General features: G+C 48.7%; 1 protein-coding gene across 3 annotated transcripts in view; it reads left to right on the forward strand.

The window, feature by feature from the left end:
- The window catches only part of LOC149333834 (cyclin-dependent kinase-like 4), a 142,792-nt gene that overhangs the window by 80,843 nt on the left and 42,308 nt on the right, over positions 1-19,641 (forward strand). The window contains exon 1 of one of the 3 annotated variants that reach the window (XM_089556121.1): positions 11,013-11,106. The exons of the other annotated variants lie outside the window; for them this stretch is intronic. Coding sequence (XP_089412247.1) covers positions 11,066-11,106 — 41 coding nt within the window. The 5' untranslated portion in view covers positions 11,013-11,065. Of the gene's footprint in view, positions 1-11,012; positions 11,107-19,641 lie in introns of those variants that run through there. 3 annotated transcript variants of the gene reach the window in all.

Raw genomic sequence — 19,641 nt, forward strand, 5'->3', positions numbered from 1 at the left:
CACGCCACAGGTGTTACAATCAGGAGGAAAGGTGGGGTGAAAGCATGAGAGAGGGTGGGGGGAAATAATGCAGCCTGTCTGTAATTGCCGCCATGTGGCGCTGGATAAGGGCGACAAGGTACTGTGGGGTGGTGGCAGTGTCATGGGGCTGGATTTGTAAAATGTGGTGATTTGTTGACAATAATTCTGCGTGATTATTTTGATCACACATACGTTTGTTGTTGTCCATAAAGATCGGTAAAAGCTTGCTTTCTTGTTATATATGTGGCGATAGCTGTTACACGGAGGGCAACCGTAGGCCTTCGCGTTACTGAAGTCTGTAGAATTTGGCAAGTTCCCAGAAGCACACCCACCACAGGCTTCTAGGAACGCTGTGGCACGCGCGCGCGAGCGCGCACACACACACACACACACACACACACACACACACACACACACACACACACACACACACACACACACACACACACACACACACACACACACACACACACGCACACACGCGCACACGCACACACGCGCACACGCACACACGCGCACACGCACACACGCGCACACGCACGCACTCGCACACGCACTCACACACGCACACACTCACACGCACACACTCACACGCACACACACACACACACACACACACACACACACACACACACACACACACACACACGCACACACGCGCGCGCACTCACACACGCGGACGCACGCATACGCACCACGCGCACGCACACACGCGCACACGCACACACGTGCACACGCACACACGCGCAAACACGCGCACACGCGCACACGCACGCACTCGCACACGCACTCACACACGCACACACTCACACGCACTCACACACGCACACTCACACGCACACACACACACACGCACACGCACACACACGCGCACCCACACACACACACACGCGTGCGCACGCATACATGCGCACTACACGCACTACGGCTTCTTCGCCGAAGGGGCGGACGTTGAGCTGCAATCTCGGACGAGGTTCGTGCTAAGAAGAAGGGTCAGGGTTCGGGCTAGTGGGTAATCAACATGAGGATCCATAGCGCAGAAAATTGAAGGATGACAACACAAGCGCTAAGCGCTGTGTTGTGTCCCTTCAATTTTGTGCGCTACGATCCTCGTGCTAAGAAGGCCGTGCAGCAGAGATAGAGCTCAGGAAGCGCAAGCGCTAAGCAGCCACAGCCTCCGCATCAGATCTGCCACCAGCGGCGGCTCCCGCTGAACCTTTACCTAAGCCGTAGTTTAGTTCAGCCGACAATTTTTTGTAAGCGCGTCGCTGAAACTGAAACCTTCAACTTTCTCATAGATGTGGAACTGCAACTTCGCTGGCAAAGACAGAGAGCAAAATACATGGGCTAGCTATATCAACCAGTTTAAACGTAAAGAGATGGGCTTGTGCCTATGGAGTCTTGAAGAATACAAATCGTCAAGCGATGTGCAAGAAAATAGCTGCGCAAGTAGCTAATTTCCTCACCGTAAGTAAAGTACCGCAAAACACAGAGGACAGAAGCGCTCGTCTTCAACAGCCTCCAATCTTAAGCCGCATCCAATAAGCCCAGCGTTGTGTTCGCAGTAGGCAAGGAGGCTTCGTGAGTGTAGAACGGCTGAGCACGTTCGAGGTTTCGGTTCACTAATACCCCACAGGTAGTTTGCCGAGTAGCGCAGAGACAATTTTGATGTGCAAAGCAGGCAACAACTGTGATTATTTTGAATTCTGACACATTGCTTGGGAGTACGTTTTTCACGAAGAATGAGGCTCATCTGTCTCTAAAATCTTTAGTTCGACCTCTATGGGAGTAAACAAGAAGTAAGCTATCCTATAGCGCACACCCCTTTTATAAAAGGGAGGACGGCTTACTCCCTTTTACTCCTCTCGCTATGCCTGAAAACGGGGCGGTAAGTTTCTGGTGAAACAGTGCGACGCATTCAGCTTGCACTGTATTGTAAATGTGTTGGCGTTTACACGTTTTTTTTTTTGTGCCAAAGCATTAGTAGTCCCATTATGAGAGAAGCCCGCGCTATGTGTTTGCAGCGTGCTGAAAAATTGTACAGAAAACCCCCTGCGAAGCCATAAAAAACAGGGTGACGTCATCAAGCGGCCCTATAGCGCACATAGCAAGCCGAGAACCGCCACTTCAAATCAACTTTATTCAGCATTTTTTGTCCTGAAGAACAGAAATACTAGGGCAGGAGCAAAAAGCTACAAACTCAGTACCTTGACTAGGCTCCCACCCCTAATTGGCAAGGCCAACAGACTGTCACGTTATTACATATATATATATATATATATATATATATATATATATATATATATATATATATATATATACACATGCAGAACTAGCAAGCAATCCTGTACATACTCGTCTGTATATACCCGCCACTGGCCGACTTCCATGCATATAGCACCAGTTTTCGCGACATTCGTACAAAAATTATGACGCAACCATTTACCGTACAGCGTACCGGGTGGGGTCATAACATTTTTCATTGCATATGGCTTGCATGCGCTAGTCGAGATGGAATTAGCTAGCTGGCGAAAAGTATTCGAATCGACGGTATATGCAACTTCAATTCTACGCCTTCACAGGCTTTCGTATAAAATGGTTTAGGGTTTATGGGGTTTAGCGTCCCATAGCGACTCAAGCTATGGGAGACGCCGTAGTGAAGAGTTCCGGAAATTCCGACCACCTAGGGCTCTTAGAACATGCACTGACGTCGCACAGCACACGGGTCTCTAGATCGCATAAATTTTGTGACGCAACCGTTCGTCGTAAGGTATGCCGGGTGGTGTGATACGCACGCTTGTGTATGTGTGTGTGTGTGGGGGGGGGGGGGAGGGGTGGCGTCATACTTGAAAAAAAAAGAAAATAGACTGACTGCCTGAAATAACTCATTTCGGGGATTGCAATCACTAACATATCCATCTTTCTCATTCCCCCACGTAAGCAGTCCTACTTTCTTGGCTCCTATTCAAACGCACCACTTTGGCCTCTCTTCATCCCTATCCCGTATACGGTGTCCCGCGCTAGATAGACACGCTATGAAATATAAACGACTGACATGTACACGCGTGGGTCCAGCGACAGACGTTTGCCGGACGTGCAAACAATTCCCTGCCAGCGCTATACCGTATCGAGCGGCCGGCGTCCATAAACGTCGACCTTGGCGCTAGTGACACAAACGGGTGCTCGATCAATATGCAAATAGAAGCGCTTCTGGGAGCCCTCGCAGTTTTGTTCCCAGCACGCTATGGGTGAGGGTACCCTGTGCGCAAGTGAGGATGAGGTGCGTTGCCATGTGCTTAGTCCAACGTACACTATGCCGTGGTAACTAGTCTGTTTCCAAAGAACAGTACCACGAACGATTGATTTTAATCTGCAGGATTGTATTAACACTAAGACCTAAACGAATAAACGAACACTGAAGTAGGGGAGACCATTGAAAGCTACCTAGCTTAGGGTATTTCAGATTTACTTAATCGAAAAGATCCAGAGTTAACGCCTCATTCTGGGCGAATAAATCACAGTGGAGTCTATTTCTTATCCTGAGAGCAGAAGTGTCAGTGAAATTCGCTGACAGGTAATTGTGTAGGGTAAGTCTTGAAGCGCACGGTGGGCCCCTTGTGGCTGCACGAGCCATGACTTACAGAGTTCTCCACTGTAGCTTCAATTAGAAAATTTCAGTGCCTACAGGCGTGAAAATGCTTCTAAATTCTTAGTAGTTATGCGACCGCCCCTTCGTAACCACTCGATGGATGTCCGGCGTATGTAACTGTGGAATAGATCTCAGCGTAATTCCTTCCATTTATAAGTCTGATCAGTGCAGGGCAACTCACAGTGAAGGCTTTTTTTAATATGAGGTGGTGTTGAAAATTCGGTTGTGCAGATAGAGAAGAAAAGAAACTGTGAGTAGTGCACGAAAGCAGTTTTGGTACTTGACAACACCAGTAATTCGGAACATGCACTTGCACTCTTAGTTCTCCTGGCTGTCGCCACGTGGCTCATGGCTTTGCACATTAAAAAAAGCTAGACCATTTCATCCATGACGTAAGAAAGAGTGGTTTTCCTTCAATCGCTATCGGCCGCTAGGCTTAGCCACACTGGCTGGTATCCTGGTAACTGTCATCGGCCAAATAGATATAAATGGTGGATTGTCTCCACGTCGAATCTGATTACTAAGCTAATTGTTGACTTATAATCACTCACCGCAGGCAGCGTGCATGTTTAACTGCGTGGACTGAGTCGATAAACTGGAGGGAGATATCATGGTACGGTCCTGGCGACCATATTTCATCGAAATGGAGTAGCATAGGTAAATTATGAAGCAACAGGCTATCAGGGACGCCGTAGTGGAGGGCTCCGAATAATTTCGACCACCTGGGGTTCTTTATTGTGCACTGGCACCGCACAGTACACGGGCATCAAGCTTCCATCGAAGTGCGGCGGCCGCGGCCGGGATCGAACTCACGTCTTCGGGTAAGCAGCCGAGTGCCATAACCACTGAGCCACCGCGGCGGCTCAGTGCAAAGAAGACCTCCACAGTGGCACTGGGCATAAGAAAAGGCCGCCGGCTCCCTTTTCATGATGTAAAAAATAGCGCACAGGGAACACACGGGACGGAAAGTAAACGACGCAGACAAGCGCTAACTCGCAACTGCGTCGTTTACTTTCCGTCCCGTGTGTTCCCTGTGCGCTATTTTTTACATCATGAACGTTATCCAACTTGGCCAACTTTCCGCTTTGCTGAAGGCTCCCTTTTCCACCCGAGTCTTTCCAAATCATATTCCGTGCAGACTGGAGCAGACGACGCCTAGAAGTGCGATCACGAGATGTGATTTTTGCTGACACGGGAGGGAAAATACAACCTTAAAGATAATCCCACCCAAGTGAAATGGTAAACAATTTATGCATGGTAATTGTTGGTTAAAAGCTCTCTCAAAAATTTCCTTACTTCGCATTAACTGGCGCTACATAAAGGGTCGCTCTTTTCCAGTGACTCTAGGCATGCTCTGTACTGGGTAGGCAACTTAATGTCGCTTTCCGCCCACATCACACGACCACCAATGACACATTCTCAAGAGTGCCGACTTATAGGCTGATCGTTAGAGCCTTAGCTCAGCGGAATAACGCTGTTGCTTTATTCTTGGCATAGATTCATCGGCTAAGCTACGTTTGAAGGCGGCTCCATGAGCGCCCTTCTGTTAACCCCTTCACAGGCTTCAGCGTGAAATCGTAAAGATGACATTCGTTCACGACCATTGTGACCTCTCAATAACAGCCGAGAAAATGTACTATTCTACTTACACTAATTACAAATATGTAATTACAAACACAAAACGCCTTCTCGTGTGCACATGGGGTGAAATTGTGTCCGTCGTACTCGCTAATTTACACAATTGCATCGAATAGAGAATGAAACCGTGAGCTCTTCTATTCCCTCTTTTCAACTACCTTAATCCAAACTTATGGTCTATGTACCATCAGGGGAAAAGTAACAGACCCCCACCTCCCCCTTCCTCCAAGTTCTGACCGGCGCCACGTGGCAAAGCACTTGTGTCGAAACTAAAGCCCCTTAGTCGAAACGGGCCCACTGCGACAGACTCCACACCAGAAGTGGGTTTTCAGGTGGCGCCTAAAACAGCAAATATATGAACGTCTGTTATCTCCGTCACGTGTGCTCTGGCACTGTTTACATCCATTGAAGCCAAAGGTTGTAAATATTTGATTGCTGTTCAGAGCTAGTGATGAACGTTGATATACCCAACTACTCCCCCCTGTCTCGGTCGATCGAACGGTCCCTGGACCAGTTCTTGGTAAAAGAACTTTATGGCAGCGATTTCAATCGATTGCCGTCAAATATATTGATCCTGTGAGAGGCTAAAGCAACGGGTTCTTAACTAGTGCAAAGCTTGGGACAGTACTCACAGACACACCACAATGACTAGATGGAGCGCAGACACAGCGCGTTTCAGGTCGACGTTCGTCCGTTCGATAAATGTCTGCGCAGTTAATGGCGAAAAGCGGTGGCCGAGGCAAGTGATAGCAGCAGGATGGAGCGAGTGGTATAGTGAAAAAACGTAACATGAAAGAGTGCGAGTCAATAGAATTGTGTGAGCAAAAGCTCGTCTGGGCCATTATTGTTGGCTCGTTTCGCGGTTCTTTCAATAGCTTGCTATCTTTGTGACATCTGCTGCGGTGGAGCACTTTTCCATGGACAGATTTCCTGGACATCACCAACTGGCGCCATCTCTCAGCCGCCATTAAAGAACACCGCGTAGCTCAATTGAAATATTTTCATTTGGAACTGAGCAAGAACTAAAGAGTGTGCCGAGCAGCTGCTCGAATGTTTTGGTACCTTTCCTACGCTCTGCAGAATCTGGCTTAAAAAATGCTACTTGCGTTCATACCGATTAGTTGTGAAGGCCGTAGCAAATTATTGCGGTGTACCATTATTAAAAATTCCTGCTTTGGATGGATGGATGGATGCATGGATGGAAGAAAGAAAGAAAGAAGGAAAGAAGGAAAAAAAGGAAGAAAGAAAGAAACAAAGAAGGAAAGAAGGAAAGAAAGAAAGAAAGAAAGAAAGAAAGGAAGAAAGATTGGAGCGACCCCACTTTGCTGGTTTTTTTTCGTTACTTTTATTTAACTGTGTTATAAATCGGTCTTGATATCCCGATTTTTCTTTAAATACGTTTTCAGTCCTACACTTCTAATCTTATGTAACCTCTCTGCTAAACTCCACCCCAGATTTATTTACCTGACCAATGTTACCTCTAAATTCTAGGGCCTCAGGAAGGGTGATTGTACCTGCATCGACATCCGGATGGATACCACAACATTTGAGTACGGGGTGTTCAATTGTTTCTTCAGATTTACCACACATACCACATGTGTCATCTTATTCGTTATATTTCTTCTTGTAGCTGCGCGTCCTAAGACACCCTGATCTAGCTTCATAGAGTAAGGCACTGCTTTTTGAGTATCACAGAATGATTTAATTTTCGGTGTTCAGCGTCACGCAGTCTGTGGTGGCAGCCGGGTGAACTACAAGTGTTTGTCCAGATTATCTGCGTTTGGTGCCATGAATGAAGACTGAACGCTGCTTCGAGATTAGTCTCTGCTCTGAGGAAGCGAAGAGCTTGCTCAAGAAAGAAACATTTAAGAAAAAAAAAGAATATTAAGCTAGAGACATCGTGGTCACGTGAGTAAGATTTGATGGTGACCCGCGAATCGCATGCATCTGCGATATAGGTTTAAGGCTGCTTTCCTACCACTAAGTACCCCCCCCCCCCCCCCCCCCCCCCCCGCCGAAACATCCAGGTGCAGGATGCATTTCATTCAGGCGCAATAATAAACGGGAAGATAATACCAGTACTATACAGTGCTTGGACGACCCTTCAAAGGTAAAGCCGCAAACGACCGAGTGAGAGGAAACGAAAACACGTCCGCCGCTGCGCAATGCCGAGAGCAAGGCTCCTGGCGAACCGTCATGGAAGAAACTCGAAACGTTCATTATTGGTCCGTGAAAAACAACGCAAAATGAAATTCGTGGTCTAAAAATTACTTCCGTCGATAGCGAAAAAATTTAACCCCACGTAGACACCAGCTGTGGCCCCCAGATGCATTTATTTTTTTTCAATGAGGTCTTAAATAGTTGACACTAGAATTGTTGCGTTCAAAAACAGAGGAATACTATCTCGTCTTCATTAGTCAAAGAAATTGAAAAACTACTAAACGAGGCTACGGCTTAGTTAAAGCCATGTCCGACATTCATGGCCCAAAATTTTGAATTTTGTCACATGGTGGTGACGTCACTCCGATGAGCTGGAAGACAGCGAATAAGGATTGCAAACGAAGCTCTGTTTGGCCTGACTTGCGTCCAACGTGAACTGAATCACTCGGCAGCGGCGTAGCAACAAGCGTGCTCAGCGGTCGTCGACCAGAATGCCTGCCACTCTGGGCTGCGCTCAGTTTACAGCCGACAACGAACAGTCGAGATACGGCGAGCAAAGTAACCACAACAGACTGAAACAGCGTAGAATCGGCTCCGCCTGGGCTCGACCAGTAGAGATAAGTCTGGCCGCGTCTTGCGTCACGAACAGAGCGATAACCCCGCGTGCTGGCAGCTTCGAAAAATAGACAAACTTTAAAAGTTTTGCGTCAATATTGCAGTATTGTAAAGTATTGTTACGGAAATATTGAAGGTAATCGTCCATTCCTGAGATATGTAGCAACGTGTCTTTTTTTTAAAGTGTTCCCATTATTCGCATCGAACAGTTAAAACCACCGTAGACAACCAAAGGGGAACGCTTTCAAAAAAATTCAACCCTGCCGACGGGAGACTGGCGGATATGTGACTTTTGCAGTGAAATCTTGCAGTATAGAAAAAAAATTGCGTTCATAAACTGGTTCTCGTTCAAAAATGCTTTTGTCCAGAATTGTGGGTATATGATTCTAGAAAAGCAATCGCGTCAACTTTTCTCGCCACGACGGCGTCCTTCCATTTTTTCTGCCTTCCCCTCTTGTTCCTCTTCATCTCTTCTTTCTCTTCTTCTCTCTTGGCGGCGTGGATCGGTGCGAGGAATTACAACGGGCTTCAGTTACACGAAGCATCAAGGCTCCCAGTATTAGCTCTCGCCGCAGAAACCATGCAGTTGCTATTACCCGACTTGGAAATGATATATATAACTAAAAAGTGAAACTTTAGCAAACGATAACTGCGGCAATCTCGGTGCAATATGTTCCAGTTATAATCGAAATTAAAGTCCTAACACGTTTTGAATATTCTGTTCTTAAAAACGAGGACAAGGAACGTCTGGGGGCCAGTACCTATGTGCATTCTAGATTAAAATGTTGCTCTTGGATTGCCAATGCACTTAAAGTTTAGACCATGGAACGCATTCTTGCAAGTGGTCCGCATGGCCTGCTCTTGCGTGCTGTCTTTGCCGACCGGAGCGGAAAGATCTGCGGGAGAAAGGAAGAGCAGCGAGGGTGGTCGAAGTTTATGGACACTTTTAGAGCACTTTGATGCTGAAATGTGGACGACTGCACAGGACAGCTCTGCGCCCGTGTATTTTGTCCAGTGCTTTACGAGTTCATTTGTTCTGTTCCCAATAAACCACGGAACCTGAGAAACATCCTATGGTTGGTCGAAGAATGGATGGTCTGTTATGCAACTTAGTCATTATTTAAAAGTTCGCATTAAAAAAATCGTTCAAACCTGGCATTTTTCTCGTGTTTTGGTTAGGCCGTGTCAGTTTTTGCGAAGTGGTCAGTATATTGGTTCCAGTTATTTGTTGTCGACGGCACTGAAACTTAAGACTTGCACGAGATGCTGCCTAGAGCATGCTAAGCCTTTTACACGTTTAAATGAAACTGCAAGGAGACCTTGTGGTGCAAAAGTTTCAAATAGTATTGTACCAGTAGAAAACTGTGTAACATTTGCACGATAATTTCTAACGAGATTTTTGTTATGATCGGTGAATTTGGAACTATATATCACAGCTCTGCTTTGTTCAGATTTAGTTGCCTCTTACGCATGCAGCTGTGATTTTATGTGTACGTTCGATGACACTTTTAAGCTCGCAGCTATAACATAAATTAGAGACCTAATGAGAATAATAAATGAGTTGATGACTGCATGTCCGCATTTTCATTCTTGCGTCTACCACAATATCACGCGCATAGCAGGCAACGTTAAATTGAGTTGCTCTCTTCCGAAGCCGTGACGTAGCTGTCTTTGTTTCACCGTCGTCACAATCGATCGCTGTATCAACCTGAAAAACCAAAACCTCTCCAACAGGAAAACCAATCTACAGTACTGGAGACCAGATGGCGCCACCGAAACATCACATGCAAAATGAGTCGCGTGGTGGCGGCACCGTAGAAAGAGCAACATAAGATCAGCGAGGTTCCATGACAACCGTTACCAGGATAAACAAAGAAGTCACCGGGGATCCTTTGCGTCTTTCGGCTTTTCTCTTTTTATTTTTCGTATGTCTGGCGCGTTTAGTGGCATGTTTCTTCGCCAGTTATTTTTTGTAACTTCTTAGGCTCGTGCGTGGATTCCATACGCGTCGTATCGACGCGTATTGGCGTTGGCGCGGCGCCTCGACGACCGCGTCTCAACGTGCACACACTCTCGTGTCGGGCACGCAAAGTGAGCGAATCGCCGAGCTTGTTCCAGCTACTTTTCTACACTGTTTACTTACGACCACTACAGCGTTTGTCCGTAAAGGTGTTCTGTGTTCGCGGTCAAGAGTCGTCAACGTTGGTTTCGTCGCTGGCATCGTTCTTTAGGCATGTCACGCCCTCGGTTCCTGCATCGTCTACATGTCCCACTGCACCGATGTTGAAACGCTCCGACAGCTGTATTACCCAGTCCGGCCGCAGTGGGTCAAGAAAGATGTATGAAGAACGGAGGCCTTCTACGAAAAACGGCCAAAGTGAACCTATCGAGCAGCTGCAAAGATAAGGAAGCAGAAATTAATGGGCAACACGGAGAGAAGACAAGATACAGCGCTGTAAGGGAGCCATCTTGGCGTCCGCTTTCCTCCTAGTATCTTGGCCCGAAAGTAATCCGCCGGCTTCAAGTGAACAGTGACAGAGGTGAGTGATACTGTGGCTTTCTCGGAAAGGAAGACTTAAGGTGAGCCCACGTGGTCTTTGTTGTTGAGTAAGATCTATCAGGGAAATAAATGCAAGCAGTTGCAGTGGCATGCTGAAGTACTGCGGTCCCCCTTCATGCCGTGAGCGGCCCGAACAATAGAAATGCCGGCGTCTATTGTGCTGAAGCCCCCTTCCAACAACGCTGCCCCCCCCCCCCCCCCCCCCCCCCTATCTTTCTCTTCGTCGTGATTCGAAGAGACGACGCCCCGAGAATGTTACGCCTTGGCACTACTCACGCGATGTGCTCCCCGTACTACTCATTACAACGTTGGGAGCGGTAAGCAGGTTCCCGGTGCCCAGGGGTGCCCTTAAAAACTCAATTGGACGCGTAGCTGAGAGGACGGCGAGCGAGGTATGGAAGCAGTTGCGGCCGTGTTTCCGAATGCAGCGCTGGATGGCCGTCGCAATGTTTGCTTGGCTCAGGTAAAGTTGAGCGTAGCGAAATGCTCTAATGAATTTCACGCGCTGAGTTCCGGCCTTTCGGACATTTTTCTGGGATAATTCCTTTCTTCGCCGCAAGACATTTGCATCGTTGTAGAACTGCCTTTTGGGCTCTGCTAGGCAGGTGCATTGGTGCTACGTGTTGTAGCTGCATCCCTGTCATGTAAGTGAAACCATTTTATGCTCTTGGTTTCTGTGTTTTTTTGTATCGGCCAGGGAATGGTAGTCTTAGGAGTTGATTAGTGTTTCATACTTTTCATGCATGCATCTGAAACGCTGCTAATTTTTTCCAAGCACTACCTGTTATAACTATTTTACTGGACGTTTTTTTCTATCCGGCGAACAGCATAACCTCCTGCGCAAGTAGGATAAAAAAGTACTGAAGAAGTATTCAAGATGCCATACTTTTGAGCTAAATTATTCGTCGCTGAGTGATAGTGGCCGCGGCTGATGAGATATGACAAGACGACGTGATCACTAGCAATTTTCTCTCTGCCACATTGTAAGGAATGTTTCTCGGTCGGCAATATTACAGCGCACTTGTGCGGCCCCAAGTTCCAAGTCTACCTTGTTCCCTGCGATCGCAATGACTGCGCATATTTTTTCTCGCCTAGTTATTGAACTCTAACGGCACTACGGTCGGTGTCCGTCAGGCGATGTTGGTTGCTAGTGTCTTTAGTAGCCTAAATTCTCTCTCGAAATGGGCGAGTATAAATTAATAAATGAAAGCTGCTTCAACTAGGCAGTTATAAAAGGCTTATCGGAGATGTTACCCACAGCAGCCCCACTATTCCACCCGTCTCGCCGGCTAACGGTTCTAGCTGCACTGTCTGCGTAATTCTGAGTGCGGAAGTTTTTGACGTAAAATGTCGATAAGTGAACTAAACATATCTTGTCTCGGACCTACGGACGGGCTTATTACTCTTCAAGTATTTGATTGCACTTAAACTTGCGCATTCTTCGAAGCGTAACCATCATTTTAGCAAGCTTAGGGCAGGCAACAAAACAATACAAAAGCGACCGAGGAGTGCACTGTGCTTTACTAGTGATAAGAGTGTAGGTTCAGTTAGTAGACAGAGTAAGCTTTACTCACAAATGGAAACTTGAGAAGGAAGGGGTGCGCAAAGAAGCATGCAGCGCAGTGCTTGACGACTAAGCATACCACCGCGTCGGAACACACTCAACGGCAGCTTTAATATATGGACGTGTGATGAAGGAAATGACGAGGCTTTGAGAGCTTAAGTTTTTTTTTGCTGGTGACGAAGTCTAATCATCTTATTTGATTATGAATGGTTAGGTTGGAGTTTTAAAGCAACAGAAGTGACATTTATGATGGTAGTTTATGAAAATTAGCTGGAAACTTATTCTAGCGAAACGCAAAGCAGGCTGGGCCTGACTGCATAATGGACAACTCATCTGTACCAAACAAGGATCTTTCCTTTCAAGTTGTTTCGCTCAAACAAACAGGAGAAAATTGCAGGGTTGCCACAAGCGCATTTTCACAAAAGTTTGTACCCAGAAAGCAGTTACAGTTCTCAAACGCAGGTCAGGAGTCAAGTTTGCGGCGGCGATGCACTTGAATGACTATGACACCGAAATAGCACCTGCAGCATTGAGTACATTTTCTTCTGGAAATAGTTGATGTGTCCAGCGACAATGCGAGAATAAAAGTTTACGTGCCCTCCAATGCCGCTTTTCTTTGAAAAACTATTACTAGAGTTGCTGGCGTAAAGTTCCGAGGTTTTTCACCTTTGGTTGGGGCGGCAAATAAATGGCGAAAACTGTGCCTAAGATCATGTTCAAGTCGGGCTATCACTCCGTGTGCTATTGTGCACACTCGCACATACACTCGACTACTACATTATAACAAGGGTCTAACAAAGGTGGTGGCGGTGACGCGATTTGACATGAAGGGAAATTTGTTCGCCAGGATCGGACCTGCGTTGAACGGGCGAACACATAGCCTTGGTCATCTCTAGCTATTATTCGTCATCAACTACCTGGCTCGTGCATTGGCTGGAATGGGGCAAAACCTTTGTGTGAACGTAGTGGCGCCCTGGTGGTTTGAGCATATCTCTTCTATGCGGGATGTACGACCTCCATTGCCGTCGGGTACTCAGCGGCTATCCGATGGGTATACGATTTCGCCTGACCTCGCACTTGGCTTCTGTGAGGTAAGATGCTTTAAAAATGGTTCCTTGATCTCATATTGTGTAGAGTGAAACACATTGCTCCATGGCACTCTTTAGCAAAGTTATCCCTGAATCTTTAAAATTTGTCATCATCATCGCACCCTCGTAACTGGAAGACTTTGCAGCGAAACCAGTAGAGGCGCTGAACACCTGCTCTCTAGATGCACTTCAGAATGCGCAAACGTTGAATTCATACCATAGTGGCTCTGGGAAAACAGACCTGACAAGCCACTTCAGTGTAGCATGCTCCTCAGATCATCGCTGCATGCAGACATGCGCTATAAAAAGTACTGTCGACAACTTGTTTGAAGATGCTGCCTATAACACCGCTTGCAAGGGTCATAATGAGAATGCATATTATGTCGTTTTGGCAGTGTGTCTGTTTCCGTTTCTTTTATTATGTTTGTGCCTTCTTTGTTTGTGCAGATTACGCGGTGTAGTTTAGGTCCTCGCCGAAGATGACACATTTACGGCATCTTTCATTTCCTTTCAGCAGGTTATGAGCGCGCCAACAACGTCATTACCACGAAACTTTGCGTGAAATTCTAGAGTCGCAAAACAAGTTTTTATTGCATCAAAATATTTTTCATTTTCTTTTTTCAGCAACCCCACACAACGAGAGTGGTAGTTCAATTGTATATAGCAGCCGCCCTATCTTGTTCCGTTTAAGTTCCTGGCAGGAGTGTGACAGCTTTTGATTAGAGATGGAACTAAAATGCCTTTTGCAAGCTTCTTGAATTTGACTCAAGTTCTGGCTCTGGTTTCTAATTAATGGTGGCTATGGCAACCGAGATATACCCTTAAATTTTCTTCGTCTTGTCTTCTTTTATTTAGCGATGTGGTGCGCCCTGTCGCAATCACGTACACAATATGATCGGTTGTGTTAGCAATTTGTGTAAGAGTCATCGGAGCGTTAACACCTTCAAGCCTTCATTAATGCCTAAAGGCATTTACATTTAAAAAAAAAATTTAGTGTTGTGGAAGAGTCCGCCCAAATGTCATTAAGTTTAGAGCTTGGGACACAGCAAGTTGTCGTCGTATGCCTATTATTGATATCTGTCTGTGTCATTTATAGGAGAGGGTTGTAATTCAGCGCAGCGGAGCTCATTAATCAAGCTCAGCCGCCTTGCCTCACCACCGCGTGGGCTGTATATTCCACGTGTGTCAAGGAGTCGGCGAAAGTATGAAAAGTGCAAATGCATATTGTCACGTTGTAGTGACGGCAGTCCAGTGGTCAGGAAGACACAAGAAAGACTTGCAAACGAAGCCCTTTATTTGGGCTGACTTGCGCCCGCAAAAGAACTGGATCACTCGGTGGCGGCGTAAGCAACAAGCGTGCTCGTCAATCGTCGAACTACGAATGTCCGCCGCTCGCGGCATCGCTCAATTTAAAGCCGGCAAGGAAACTTCCAGATAACAGGTCAAGATCATCTACGGTAATCTGGAAAAACCTAGATGCAAGCCTTTCATGGCTGCGGACAATCGAGATTAGTCTGGTCGCTTCTCGCGCCACGAACAAAAGTGATAACGACCCTTTCCTGCTGCCTTGAGCGTGAACGAACACACACTGCAATGATACGTGGCATTACCCCCCTTCCAAAGAAGCATCGTCTCGATGCTTTGAAATGAGAATAAACACGGACAATGAAAACTTCCAGTCCTTTAGCGTTCATAATATGGCTTCAGGCGTACGACATGTACGACTTCCGGGCATGTGCGGCGTCGCTGAGATGCTGTCGTGCTGTCGGGGATGACTTCGTAGTCGAGGTCACCGATGCGACGGAGAACCTTGTACGGGCCAAAGTAGCGTCGCAGCAACTTTTCACTCAATCCACGGCGGCGAACTGGCGTCCATATCCAAACACGATCACCTGCCTTGTAATGCGTGTCTCGTCGGCGCAGATTGTAGCGTCGGGCGTCGGTGTGCTGCTGGTCTTGAATGCGAAGCCGCGCAAGTCTTCGGGCTTCCTCGGCGCGATGAAGGTAGGCGGCGACGTCGAGCGACGTCAGGCGACGTCAGGCGGTTGTCTCCTGGGCGGCAGTATTATAGGCGAAGATCACGTAGGGCAGAATGGAGTCCCACGTCTTGTGTTCGGCGTCGATGTACATGGAGAGCATGTCTGCGATGGTCTTGTTCAGACGCTCTGTGAGTCCGTTGGTTTGTGGATGATAGGCAGTTGTCCTCCGATGGCTTGTCTGGCTGTAGTTTAAAATGGCTTGCGTCAGCTCCGCTGTAAATGTCGTCCCTCTGTCTGTGATGAGCACTTCGGGGGCGCCGTGTTGCAGGAGAATTTGCTCGCCAAAAAATTTTGCGACTTCTGTTGCGGTATCATTAGGCAACGCTTTTGCTTCGGCGTATCGGGTCATGTAGTCGGTGGCCACGATGATCCACTTGTTACCTGATGATGAAGTCGGAAAGGGGCCGAGGAGGTCCATTCCTATTTGCTGAAAGGGCTTAGTTGCAGGTGGTATGGGGTTCAGGAGTCCGGCTGGTCTAGTCGGAGGCGTTTTGCGTCGCTGGCACGTTTTCACATAATGGGAAACGTCGGTAGCTAGCCGCGGCCAATAGTACTTCTTCTGGATGCGGTGCAACGTGCGAGCAATCCCGAGATGCCCTGCAGTCGGCTCATCATGACATGCTTGCATAATTTCTTGCCTAAGATTCTTGGGCACGACAAGAAGATGTACTGTCCTGTTGGGCGCGAAGTTCTTCTTCAGGAGGACATTATTGTGAAGGACGAAGGACGACAGTTGGCGCTTGAACTCCCGGGGAGGCGATGCGGTCTTGCCATTCAAATAATCAACTAGGCTTTGCAACTCAGGATCCGAGCGCTGCTGCTGCGGGAAACTGCTGGCGCTTACCGGTTGTTGTTGTTGTTGTTGTAGCCTACGACAGAATGGCACATACCCACTCTTGGGGATCGGCCAAGAATCGGGTGGAAAAGGTTGGTATTCACCTGTACGTAGATCCTAGGAAAGCATCGTCGTCTTCTTCTTCCGGTGCTGCGTCTACGGGGGCTCGCGATAGGCAGTCTGCATCGGAATGTTTGCGGCCAGATTTGTAGACTACAGTTATGTCGAATTCTTGAAGACGCAGGCTCCAACGAGCAAGGCGGCCGGAGGGATCTTTCAAATTGGCCAGCCAGCAGAGAGCATGGTGATCGCTCACAACCGTGAATGGTCGTCCGTATAGGTAGGGGCGAAATTTCGACGTGGCCCAAATAATGGCGAGACATTCTTTCTCTGTCGTCGAATAGTTGGCTTCGGCTCTCGACAGTGAACGGCTAGCGTACGCGATAACTTTCTCCTCTCTGCCATTTTTCTGAACGAGGACCGCTCCTAAGCCCACACTGCTTGCATCGGTATGAACTTCGGTTTCGGCGTTTTCATCAAAGTTCCCGAGCACAGGAGGGGACTGTAAGCGGCGCTTCAGCTCGTTGAAAGCTTCCTCTTGCGGCCTTTCCCATTTAAAAGGCACGTCAGCCTTGGTAAGTTGGGTCAAAGATTCAGCGATGCGCGAAAAGTTCTTGACGAATCGCCGGTAATAAGCGCACAATCCAAGGAATCTGCGTATAGCTTTCTTGTCATTAGGTTGTGGAAACTCTGCGATCGCAGCCGTCTTCTGGGGGTCTGGGCGAACTCCATCCTTGCTTACGACGTGACCAAGGAACAGCAGCTCCTCGTAGGCGAAGTGGAACTTCTCTGGTTTCAGTGTCAGGCCTGAAGACTTGATCGTTTCCAGCACTATCCGAAGCATTCTGAGGTGGTCTTCAAAGTTTGAGGAGAAGACAACAACGTCATCTAAGTAGACGAGGCAAATCTGCCACTTCAAGCCTGCGAGCACCGTATCCATTACTCGCTGGAACGTCGCTGGTGCAGAGCAGAGGCCGAATGGCATCACCTTGAACTCGAAGAGTCCGTCTGGCGTGATGAACGCAGTCTTCTCGCGATCTCTTTCGTCGACTTCAATTTGCCAGCAGCCGCTCTTCAGGTCCATCGATGAGAAGTACTTAGCGTTGCACAGCCGGTGCAGTGTATCGTCGATGCGTGGGAGGGGGTAGACATCCTTCTTTGTAATGTTGTTCAGGCGGCGGTAATCGACGCAAAAGCGAAGGGTGCCGTCTTTCTTTTTCACTAGGACGATCGGTGCTGCCCAGGGGCTCCTCGATGGCTGTATGACGTCGTCACGAAGCATTTCCTCAACTTGCTTGCGGATAGCTTGGCGTTCTAGCGGCGATACGCGGTAGGGGCTCTGTCGCAGTGGTCGCGCGTGTTCGTCTGTGACAATGCGGTGCTTGGCAAGCCGGGTTCGTCGCACATTCGATGCTGATGAGAAGCAATCGTTGTACCTTTGAAGAAGACTGCGTATTTGGTCTTGTCTGCTCCGGGGTAATGCCGGGTTGATGTCGAACGCGGGTTGATGGCCTTGGTCAGATGGTTCTGCGGGTTGGTCGGGTAGGGCAAATACGTCTCTGATGTCTGCCAGCTCGTCGAGGAAAGCGATCGTCGTACCTTTGTTTAGATGCCGGTATTCTTCCGTGAAGTTGGTTAGCAACACCTGGGCTTGGCCATTTCGGATTTCGGCGACTCCCCTCGCGACGCCCAATCCTCGATCCAGGAGTAACTGGGTGTTCCCCTCGATAACGCCTTCGGAATTTTCGATGTCTCCAGTACCTATGCCGACGAGAACACTTGATCGGGGCGGCACGCTCAATGCTTCATCGAGGACGTTTAAGGCAACGTGATGAGTCGCGCCCGTCGCAACAGGTATGGCTTTTTCCGTGGAAAGCTTGATCGACTTTGATCGAAGGTCGATGATCGCCCGATGTTCGTTCAGGAAGTCCATTCCCAAAATCACGTCTCTCGAGCATTGCTGTAGGATCAGGAAGGTTGTCGCATAGGTTCTCCCATTTACAGTAACTCTCGCGGTGCAGCGTCCTGACGGCGTAATCAGGTTGCCACCTGCGGTGCGGATCAGCGGGCCATCCCAGGTTGTTGTTACCTTCCTGAGTCGGACAGCGAGTGGGCCACTCATGACAGAGTAGTCAACTCCAGTGTCCACCAAGGCAGTAACCGCGTGATCGTCGATCATATCTTCAAGGTCACTTGTTCGCGTTTTCGCATTGCACGTTGTCTTCGGTGTACGATCTCGGCTTCGTCGAGTAGTGAGGCTGCGGTGGGCGTACTGCGACGTTACTTCACTGGGCAACGGTAAAAGCTTCAAGTCTGGCCGCGTCGTCGTCGCGGTCGTCGGTGTCGTCGTCGTCGGAGCTGTCGTCGTCGGAGCTGTCGTCGTCGGTGTTGTCGTCGTAGTTGAGGCATGGTCTTGAGTACTCGTCGATGGAGGATCTTTATCATTGTTCTTAGAAGCAACCTCACCTCCAGAGGCTGCTTTATTTAGTTTAACCTTCGGGGGCTGGGGGAGCGTCCACGCATGGCGTAACCTCGGCTAAGAGATACAAAGCGCGGGGACGATGGCGACGGGGAACGTGATAGGCGGCTCGGCGATGAGTATTCTTCCCGACGCAAAAACTCCTCGATTTCGGCTGGTCGCTGGCCGAGTGGGGGTCGTGGAGCGTCGTAAGAGAACCCTCGGATGCCCAGTCTTCTGTATGGGCAGTGCCGGAGGACGTGACCGGCTTCGCCACAGTGGAAGCATAGTGGGCGGCGCTGGTCGGGAGTTCTCCACTCGTCGCATTTCCTCGGCTGCGCGCGTCGTTCGTAGGACGGGCGGGTTGGGGCGAGTGGGCGGCGGTCCAACGCAGCTGGCTGAGGGCGATAGGGGCTTGGGTCCCGTCGTCGAGGGTCAGGACGGCGCACAGCTGCGGCGTAAGTCATGGCTGGGGGCTGCAGAGGCTGCGTGGGTGTCGGCGTCACACCCAAGGCCTGTTGAACCTCGTCCCTGATGACGTCCGTGAGCGATGAAATTTGCGGCTGCGTTCCCGTTGGCAGCAATCGTCGGAGCTCCTCTCGCACAACTTGACGTATAACATCCCGCAGGTCATTGCTATCAGCGGTGTCCAGGCAGCTTGCTGAGAAAATGCGCTGCTGGCGGTCATACTGGAGGGCTCGGGCATTCAGAGTTTTTTCCATCGTGGATGCCTCTTCTACAAATTCCGCGACAGTTCTCGGTGGGTTTCGGGAAGGCCGGCAAAGAGTTGCTCTTTAACTCCTCGCATGAGCAACCTTACTTTTTCTTCTTCCTTCATGTTTGCGTCGGCACGCCGGAAGAGACGCTTCATTTCCTCAGTGTACACAGCAACGGTCTCGTTTGGGTGTTGTATGCGAGACTGTAGCAGCTGCTGGGCTCTCTCCATTCGCACAA

Source organism: Amblyomma mixtum, chromosome 8, assembly GCF_055824585.1.
Source record: "Amblyomma mixtum isolate Tamu chromosome 8, ASM5582458v1, whole genome shotgun sequence".
Lineage (NCBI taxonomy): Eukaryota > Metazoa > Arthropoda > Arachnida > Ixodida > Ixodidae > Amblyomma > Amblyomma mixtum.